This window comes from Glycine max, chromosome 18 (genome assembly GCF_000004515.6).
Source record: "Glycine max cultivar Williams 82 chromosome 18, Glycine_max_v4.0, whole genome shotgun sequence".
NCBI classification, from domain to species: Eukaryota; Viridiplantae; Streptophyta; class Magnoliopsida; order Fabales; family Fabaceae; genus Glycine; species Glycine max.
In genome coordinates, this window is record NC_038254.2 from 11,701,331 (window position 1) to 11,711,574 (window position 10,244).

At 30.2% G+C, this 10,244-nt stretch overlaps 1 protein-coding gene across 5 annotated transcripts; it reads left to right on the top strand.

Annotated features, from left to right (window-relative positions):
- Window positions 1-323: 323 nt before the first annotated feature.
- Window positions 324-9,527, top strand: LOC100808734 (agamous-like MADS-box protein MADS1). Of its 5 annotated transcripts, none has more exons than XM_006602179.4 (9): window positions 324-419; window positions 893-1,128; window positions 5,517-5,598; window positions 7,177-7,238; window positions 7,319-7,418; window positions 7,710-7,751; window positions 8,545-8,586; window positions 8,736-8,905; window positions 9,221-9,527. In XM_006602179.4, the coding sequence occupies exons 2-9, from the start codon at window positions 902-904 to the stop codon at window positions 9,222-9,224; spliced, it is 729 nt and encodes a 242-aa protein (XP_006602242.2). In that variant the 5' UTR covers window positions 324-419; window positions 893-901; the 3' UTR covers window positions 9,225-9,527. The 5 variants fall into 5 exon arrangements, with proteins under 5 accessions (XP_006602242.2, XP_003551911.2, XP_014626642.2 ...); XM_003551863.3 differs by having other exon boundaries at window positions 413-626; XM_006602177.4 differs by lacking the exon at window positions 324-419 and adding an exon at window positions 649-698.
- Window positions 9,528-10,244: the final 717 nt, after the last annotated feature.

Genomic DNA, 10,244 nt, shown 5'->3' on the forward strand with positions numbered 1-10,244 from the left:
GTAAGTTTTTATAGAAGACGAATATAAAAAAATAAAATTAAACTTCTAATTAAATTTAAATCAACTTACACATGCATACACTTGATTTTTATAAATCAATTTTAATTTATGAAAATAGTTTGATTCATTTAACTTTTTATTTACTTTTGCTATAAGTGTAAACAAGGCCATATTCGAAGTAAAAGGCTAAAAAATTCAAAATCCATGAAGCAAAATGGTTTCTTGTTTTCTTTTTTCATGCGTTAAAAATTTGAAAGCTTCGGAATTTTGCGTGCAAACTTTTATGTGCTTGTCCTTCTCATTGAAATTGAATCAAACCCCACACTAACAAATTAAAGTCACTTTCGAAAAGACCTTTGATTATCTCCCTCTCCTTTTCCCCATACATGAAGAAATGGATGGTTTATGGAGCATGAAAGGTGAACCTCTAGTCCCTCTCTCTCTCTCATGTTTTAATTCTCCAACACGAGAGGTTAAATTTTAGAGTGAGTTGGGTAATTGTTGGAGGGTCTATTTTTCAGTCCATAAATACCTGTCTGCTAGGCCAACCCACTTCCATATTTTGCATCCTTTGTACCTGAGTTCAAGGTTAACACCAAATAACACATATAGTGCAGATTCATAAGGTATAGACTTTGTTAATTTGCACCCTCTTACCCTAAATCTTGTGTCTATTGTATTTTATCTCTTTTCATATGGTTAGTGACCAGCTTATAGCATGCCAAAATACAGATCACACCAAACCATTAGGCACATACATAATTATTCACATCTTTTGTTTTTGTTTTCTTTCCCTTTCTCTTGAGTTTATTTGGTTTGATTTGTTTTTTTTTTTTTCCTTTTAATTATTGAATAAGGGCACTCACTAATTATTTGGTATAAATACTTATAGCTTTCAACCATGGAGGATCCAAATCAAGCTCAAGAAGGGTCTTCTCAGAAGAAAATGGGAAGAGGGAAGATTGAAATCAAACGGATCGAGAACACCACCAATAGGCAAGTCACCTTCTGCAAGCGCCGCAACGGTTTGCTGAAGAAAGCTTATGAATTATCAGTTCTGTGTGATGCGGAAGTTGCCCTTGTTGTCTTCTCAACCCGTGGCCGTTTGTATGAGTATGCCAACAACAGGTTTTACCAACACACAAACCCTTCTTTAAATTTTTCTAACCCCCAAATCTTGAAGGTTCTTGATAATTAGTTTCTCCTTGATTTTTTGTTTATAAATTATTGGCAAATGCTTGTTAATACTCTTAAAATGTGTCCAACTTGTTATAATAACTATATATTGTGTATTGGAAATCTTGGTTTAATTTCTAACGAGGTTAAGATATGACCAGGTCTGATTTTTCTGTTCAAGGTGACAATTTCATTTCTTTCCAAACTTTATAATTTTGTCCCTTTTGGTTGTTTATTATTATTGATTTTACTTTCCTTTATGACCTTTGTAGTATATATATATATATATATATATATATATATATATATATATATATATATATATATATCGTTTATCTCACACACCTTACTCAATTTTATTTTTGTTACCCAACTGTTTGTTTGAAAGGTTGGAGATCTGTGTGGTGAGAGATAGAAATAGGTGTCAAGGTGATACTAGGAGTAGCACTTAATAGATGAAGAAGAGGAACAGCTTTGAATAGGGTTACAAAGATTTGAAAGTCAGAGATCTTAGCTTGTTTGTGTATATTCTCCCATGCTCTTAAGCTTTTTACAGTCCTTTTCCTTTCTCTCTCTCTTTCCCTCAATATGTCAACCACAAAACCTACAAAAGTCTGCCACATAAAGCTGTCATGCACTCATTGATCATCTTCTCTTCTCTTCTCTTCCATGATCATCACTTTTTCTTGATACTCCTAATTAAATTGTCAGCTGATAAAAATTCCAAGTTATCTAGGGTTTCAGAATTTTCGTTAGATACACACCCAAATCTGTTTATGTCCAAGACTTTAGTGCAGTCAAATCGGGAATATATAAATATAATATATCTACCAATTTAGTAGCCCCAATTTGAAAAAGGAAATAATAAAAAAAATATCTTGAATTCATCACTTTACAAGGTAGTAATGAACATATCAAAATCCAAAATTAGGGTTTCTGGGGTCAAAGATTTCAGATTCCTCTTATAGTTGAAACAGGGTTTTCTCATCATTCTGTCGTAAATTAAATTGTTTGTAGATGTTCATGAAAGTCTAAAATTCGTTCCCCACTTTTCATAAATTTTGTCCTTACACTATAGTGAAGGAAAACATGCTGCAGTTAGGGTTTCCCAGCCCGTGTGGTATTATCAGTGTCAATAACTCTATGCTTCCACAAGAAATTTCTGGCAGAGGTGTTTTTGAAACATTCATGGAATTAGGTGCATGGTTACTTTTTCTATAAGAATATCTGCAGGAGTAAAGTTTTGGAGAGAGTAGGAAAGAGGAAGAAAATTTTTTTGTTTCTAATAAATATTTTTATTTAATAATTTTGAAATAAAAACAAAATGATAAATTAATATAAAATTAATTTCATAATCTTCTGTTTATTTTTATAAATATTATATAATTACTCTTAATTTTAATTTTTTTTCCCGCTCTTTCTTTTTCCCTTCAAAGTCCCATCCCCAAACATGTATATTCTAGATGCCTTAGGTTAATTAACTTAAGCTAGACGAAAGCCTCTGTACGTGGATATTTGAACAGACTCAAGTCATATTTTATGAATAAATTATAAATGAAGATAATATTATTCTATTAGGTAAAACTACATGCTAATTTCTTTTTTATTTATTTTTTGTTGAAATATAATACAAGTCTATTTTCCTAACAAAGAAGGATTACAAAAATAAGATTCACTGGTCACGTGAAGTATTATTTCTTAGTTCTTCACTAAGGACAACAGAGCATAGTTAGTGGCATTTATTCTTCTGCAGGTCCTTCAGTTCATTTTTTTATATATAATTTTAAGTTAATTTTCTTTCCCATTTCTTTGAATTTCTTTTAAAAAAATAGTATCCAAAAGAAGTTATATATTATGGTGTTGTGATCTTATTCTCCCTGGATCGTTTGTTTTTTTACCCAGAGTTGCTAAAAGTAACAGCATGATATCAGATTCTATGAACGGCTAAAAGAAAAGCACCCCTCTCTCTTTCATCTTTTTTAATTTCTTTCATCTTTGAGGAAATAAAGCTTCTACACCCTTGACGTCAATTTTCTACCTACTCTCGTCAATTATGTGTTGGAAATTTCAATAAAAAAGGGAAAGTTACATTTACATTATGGCCAGATGATCATAGGTTAATTGGCTTCTTCGTACTCATTGCATTAACTATTTGTATTCGAAGTTTGAACTTTAAGTAATTCAGAGAGAAATTGAGAGAGAGATTTTATATACATTCTTTAGAATATTTTAAAGAATATGAGAGTTTGTATAAAACAAATTCAGCTTCTGCGGGTTTGTGTCCTTAGAAATATTAGTGACAAAGAAAGGTGTAAGAAGAGAGAAAAAAAACAGAGTACGGTCCAATGAGAAGTTCTGAGTTGATGACATTCATTTCTTTGGTTTCCAAAGTTCACTGACAAAGAAACTAGAACTACACGAGCAATTTGCAAAGGGTTTTAATTTTAAGGGAATCTAGGTGTAAGAAATAAAGATATAATAAGGGAATCTAGGTTATTACACCATGTGTAATGAGGCAGTGGTGACACGTTTTCTGAACTTAGGAAGTGTTATTATATTTGAGCCAATGACACTGTTGGATCATGTGCCAGCTTGGCAGGGACAGCCAACCAGGGCCTCGACAATATTAAGGTTGAGATATATCAGTTTTTTTTTTTAATCAGCAAATATAATATCAGTAAGTTTTTGAGAGATAAATAATTATGTTACTCAAAATTATAACAATTATAATATATTTTAATTATATTATTGTGATAATGATGATGGATCGTTTGTGGCATATATGTAAGGTTTATTCTTGATCATCATATTAATTTTCATGTCAATTTCTTTATCTTGTTAATAATTATTTTAAGAGCAATAATTAAGAAATTAAAAGTAAAAAAAAATGTTGTTACAAAAGTATTGTAATATTTTTTTAGTATTTTTTTATTAATTTTTATAAATGCACACACCCTTGAATTATTGTCTTTAGCAAAATAATTTTTATTTTTATGGATTGTGAGTTTTATGGAGGATTTACATATGAAATTTTTTAGTGGAAGAAAGAACTGGATTGATACCGAAGTATATGATTTCTTGAGCGTTTAAATGGATTGATACCGAAGTATATGATTTCTTGAGCGTTTAAATGAAAACTTTTATTCATGTCACAAGAGTTAATTGCAAATGTGATAGAAGATATAAAAAAAAGGCATTTCCTGCCAACATAACTATTTCTAGCTCCACTCATACTTTGTACTTAAAATAAAAATTTTAAATCATCCCTATTTTTTAAATACTTGTTATATATACTACATCCACCATTTTTTTTAATCTTAATTCTCTAATTTATAAGAGAAAAAAGATCTTGACTAATTTGGGATTTAATTAAAAGATAAATAAAATATAACAAAAGAATATTTTCACTAAAAATTAAACTCAGATATTATCTTAATAATTCAATTTTAACTTCAACATATTTGTGTCTAATCAATTGGTTTATATCCATTTTCGTTTTGAAACCTTACTTTTCATGGTTGCTTCTATTTATTAATTTCTTTGATTTTTACCACTGACAGGATGACCTCGTAAAGAAAAAAGTATTGTTTAGACTTTGAACTGCACCATATATATAATAGATCAACCACAATTAGTGAACAATATATATATTGAGAAGGGAAATTATACAGGGACACCCATGCATAATGCTAATTGTTACCTATAGAGAAAGATAAAAGAAGAAAAAATTTATAACTCTTAAGAATATTTCCAAATGTATGTCGATCATCTTCCATGTGTTAATGATAGATTCAATTTACCAGATTACAGTTGGTAACTTAAGTTATGTTTTCATTACAGTCATTTTTCTGTTGGAAGGTGCATGCTTAACATACTTTTGAAGAAGGAATTCTTTTGTATTTTTTATTTATTATTTTGAAGGTACTTTTGAAAACGGGTTAATCCAAACATACACATTAATCATCATATGCAAGACATGTATAATTTAATTTGTGTGTTCAGGTGATCTTGATGCATTTTGTAATGATAAATAGTGTGCATGTGAAGGAGATAAAAGATGAGTTAGATAATTAAGAAAAAATGATAAAAAAAGATTAAGGATTTAATTTTTTTTTCTAACAAAACTAACATTCTAATCAACTAAACATTTGTTGTATGTATCTGGGTTTCAAAAGTTTTAAACCTGCAATATTTCAATCTCAGTTTTGTTAGGGTTCTACACTTATATATGTCAGTAAACTTTGTACTTATCTCAATGTTTGTTCTTAGATTTCTGGCATGGATCCCACTAATCCCACACTAGCTTTTAAACAGTTTCCTGAATTGTTTGTACTTTGCAGTGTTAGGGCCACCATTGAAAGGTACAAGAAGGCAAATGCTGCTGCTTCAAACGCAGAATCCGTATCTGAAGCTAACACACAGGTAAATTTATTAAGACAATATCACAGATAAACTGATTATTAATTATTAGCCAAGTACTTCATAGTGAAATCCCATGAACGTGATGAATCAATTAACTTATGAGGATTTTGCCACATGTTACTAATCCTACATCTAAATTTCAGGAACGATAACCAACTGCATTTATTCATCCCTAAAATAATGGAAAGAACAAACTCAATTTTTTTTTATATGCAAATTCTTTAGTATGAGTGTAAGAGGCACTGAATGTACATAAACGCTAAAAAGATTATGTAACAGCAAAATTTTTATACATTTTGAAGGATTTGTGCAGAATTAACAACAACAATAAACATTTGAACCTTAAGATAGTATATGGATTAAAATTCGATACGAAAAATTATACCGTCTTCAGTGATCTTACTAATTCAATCGAGACCAGATATTGAAATATATATACATCAAATTGGTTATTCTTAGTTGTAATCCATATCACATTCCATGTTTGCAGGTAGGGGTTTCCCTTGTACTTCAAGCAATAGTTTTTAATTTGTCTTATAATTTTTTCAACGTAAATTTAATCCTTTATAGTGCAAAATAATCATCAATGTTTAAGAATCAAATTTATGTGTAAACATGCATTTTTGAGGACCTAATTGGTGTTCTTTTAAATGTTAAGGGACCAAATAAATATAAAAGTTGTTTGAAGGATAAATTGACATTGATCCTTGTATTTTTGAACAAATAACTCAAATGTTTATATTGACGAAAAATGACACTCAATGTATGACTCTTCCACTTAGTGAGAATAATTTGAGGAGCATAAATATACGTAGTCTTGCTCTAAAGTGTAAAAGATAAGATCTGGGTTGGATAAACTTTTTCACAAACACATATAGAATAAAAAAAAACCTTTTGATAAGTTATAATGAATTTATTTACATAAACTAACTTGTAAAAACTCTTTTATATTTATTTGTTTAAAACATATTTTTTAACTTATGTATAAGTTAATTTTAACTTTAAAAATAATATTTTATTTTTTATTTTTCTTGATCTAAATATATTTATGAAGAAGATTACTTAAAGGGACTCGAATATTAATATATATATATATATATATATATATATATATATATATATATATATATATTATCTCAATCGAATATTAAGTTAAAACGTGGCCTTAGTGTTTAACAATAGTAAGAAAAGAAATACAGTGTTGTATTTATACTCAAAATATATAAATGAAGTGATTAATATACTGAAGTTAAAATTAAATTATTTTAATAGTATGAGTTTGATTTTTAGCGAAAATAATTATCAGTCAAACTCTATTTATCTTTGGATCGAATTTTGGATTAGTCCAAATTTTTTCTCTCTAATAAACCAGAGTATAAAGACAAAAATAATATCTAACACACAATTATAATTACATTTTACCGCTCTAAATTATTAATTCACATAACATCATACCATAACATGCATGCATGCATCCTAATTTTTCATCTCGTGGAGACACGACTATAAAAAATTTAATACATTATATTTCTTCTCCACAATATTTGTCACACTAACACTATCTACCAATATGATCAGTTTTACCAGCAAGAGTCATCCAAATTGAGAAGACAAATTCGAGATATTCAGAATCTAAACAGGTCAGTTTCTGCATGTTATATGTTATTAACAGACTCTAATCTATCCTTTGAATAACTTGTCAATGAATTTCGCTTTGCAGGCACATCCTTGGTGAAGCACTTGGTTCTCTGAGTCTCAAGGAACTAAAGAACCTCGAGGGTAGATTGGAGAAAGGATTAAGCAGAGTTAGATCTAGAAAGGTACATACATGCTTGAAAATTATTTAGGCATCAATCAATTGGTATCTGACAGGCTAGAATATATAAAATAATTCGTGTGGGTAGTTATAAAATCATCATTTGAAGATTTCTAATACAAACCCAAACATGCATTAGCATAGCTGAGCAAAAGCTAGATACAAGAACTTTTTGTCTACGAGATTTTAAATTATATGGTTTGAGTACTTATTATGTATTTTGAAAATATACATTATGTTCCCTCCCGTTAGTATATCTTTATTCCTTTGGACTAACGCACTCAAAATTTTACAGCATGAAACATTGTTTGCTGATGTCGAGTTCATGCAAAAGCGGGTACTCATCAGCTCCTTTGGTGTTGTTAATTTCTGTTTTACTTGTTTGTTTTTAATATATCATAGCCAACATAGTAAGTTTCTCAAACAAATTAAGGAAGAAGATATATGCTATATATAAGTATATTCTGATTAGAACTTAGAGTCTCATATAAACTACTCAAATCTCTTATTAGGCTAATCCTAGTGGATTGGTCTAACTTTTAAGATATATATCTCATATAAGTTAAGAATATTGATTAAAAGACTCTTTGTGGACTTATAAACTTAGACAATTGTTTCATCTAAATTTGAGTTTGTGCTAGGCTGAATCTATTTCTAATAATTAAAGTCTATTCATTTAATCTCGATGATGGACTACTTGTGAATGTGCAGTCTTACAAAGTTTATACTAGCTCTTAAGATGTTTTATATTGACTAATAACATGATCAAAATACTCATTATAAGACTCCATCAATTTTCCTCTTAGGTTTGAGATCGAATTAGAACATATCTATTTTAGCAAAAGTTCTTTCTTTTGGTTTACATGTTTACTTAATGTGTATATTCTATATCAAACTTCTTTAGTTATATATACACTGTTTTCCCTTTTAATTGGAAGGCCTACTTCTAATTTGACTATGCCATCAAGGTTGAAATTTCATACTTTATGTACCCTATCAACAATATTACATAAAGGGGAAAAAAAAAAAAGGAATTGCCAAAGAAGCAATAATTTTTTTCTTAATTTTAGGCAAAGTATTTACATGGATAACCGAAATCTGACGTATGTAAGGCTGTTGATAATGTGCAGGAAATTGAGCTGCAAAACCACAATAATTATCTGCGAGCTAAGGTACGTCTCTCACATCCTCTCTTTACACACACACACATACACACTAAGAATTGATGTGAAATAATTCTGTGTGAAATCACGAAAATGTGGTGTATTATTAGTGAGATAAATCGATGGAATGGCAAATTTTAATTTGTTGAATGGTACAGATAGCTGAACATGAGAGAGCTCAACAACAGCAATCAAATATGATGTCAGGAACACTGTGCGAGTCCCTTCCTTCACAATCATACGACAGGAATTTTTTCCCTGTAAATCTCATAGCTTCTGATGATCAACAACAATATTCTAGTCAAGACCACACTGCTCTCCAACTTGTGTAAGCATTCATATTCATCATCTTATACTATTAATTAAGAATTAATCCTTATATTAGAACCTGTGGGTGGATGGCTTTTTCATTTTTTATGAGCCCATTGTATATATGGGTATTATTGAAGACAAAAACAAGAGGCTCAATGAGAGTGTACATTGTTTGTTCTCTTTTTTTTTTCTATTATAAAATGGTCAGTTTAAGTTTATTACTGGTTTATAATTTATACTACAGTTCATGGCTTTACTTATCAAAATTAATAAACATTTTGATATGCTTCTAACTTCCCATTTTTATTTTTATTTTTATATTTGAATGCAGCTGATGATATGCTGGAAATTAGAGCTACTGGAAGTTCTGCCACAGTCATTATATATATATATATATCGGTTGATGTAGCTCTAGCTATTTGAATAGTTACGTGTAGCACCTATATAGTGCAGAGCAAATAATGCCACACATGCATGCCTGCGTTTCCTGAATCAGTTTGTGCCTTTAGAATTGACGTTAATTTGCTAAAGGTCATTATTAGACTGCGAACTTATAAATGATCCATTTTGGACTCATATTTCATACGATATATATAATGTTAATGTATCTTTTAATAAGAGCTAGTTTCTAAACCTCACACCGTGTATTTGTATTTGTCTGCATGCATCTGTTATGGCCTACTGCTATAAAATGGTTGTTGAAGGATGAACTTGGTGTAGTAGTAAAATTGAAAGAGTAAAGTTTCTCACACAACCAATTTAAGGAGGAGAAAAGAGCAGAATAAGATGAGTAACTTGATGGAGAGAGATAGAGAAAACATTATGAAAAATGTTAGTGAGAATTTGTTGTAATTAAGTGTAGGATTACACTTATTGTTTAAATGTCACTTCCTACAAAGTTTGGTGCTACTTCTACAATTGGGTGGGGGTGTCTTCGGCGCAACACTTGAGTTGTAGGGATCATTTATTTCCGCAGCAATGCTTTTGGTTTGGGAGGGGCAAAACAAGGCTCTGAAGGGTGGTGTGAGTGTTGTTCTGTGGGTGCTGTGGTGCCATAGGAACAACATATTATTCAAACAAGAAATGCTGGATTTTGATAAGGTGACATGAGTTTATCAAATTCAAGGCTTGGAGTTGGCTCAATGCAAAGGTTAACAACTTTAAATCATCATTTTTCGATTGGTATGTGAACCCGTCGATCTGCATTAAGATAGCATAATTGTTTAGGATGTTGGGCCACTTTCGAGGGCGAGAGAATGGTTTGGTACATGATCAAGCTGTATAGTTATTTGCAAAGTATTTTGTGTTAACGTGGTATTTTGCATATACACATGCATGGACAGCTGTTGTATTGG

Excerpts from the sequence above, each read along its gene's own strand:
- LOC100808734 (XM_041011935.1), top strand. Across the intron at positions 7,239-7,318 it reads GATATTCAGAATCTAAACAG|GCACATCCTTGGTGAAGCAC; the intron begins GTCAGTTTCTGC and ends TTCGCTTTGCAG. Across the intron at positions 7,419-7,709 it reads GCAGAGTTAGATCTAGAAAG|CATGAAACATTGTTTGCTGA; the intron begins GTACATACATGC and ends AAAATTTTACAG.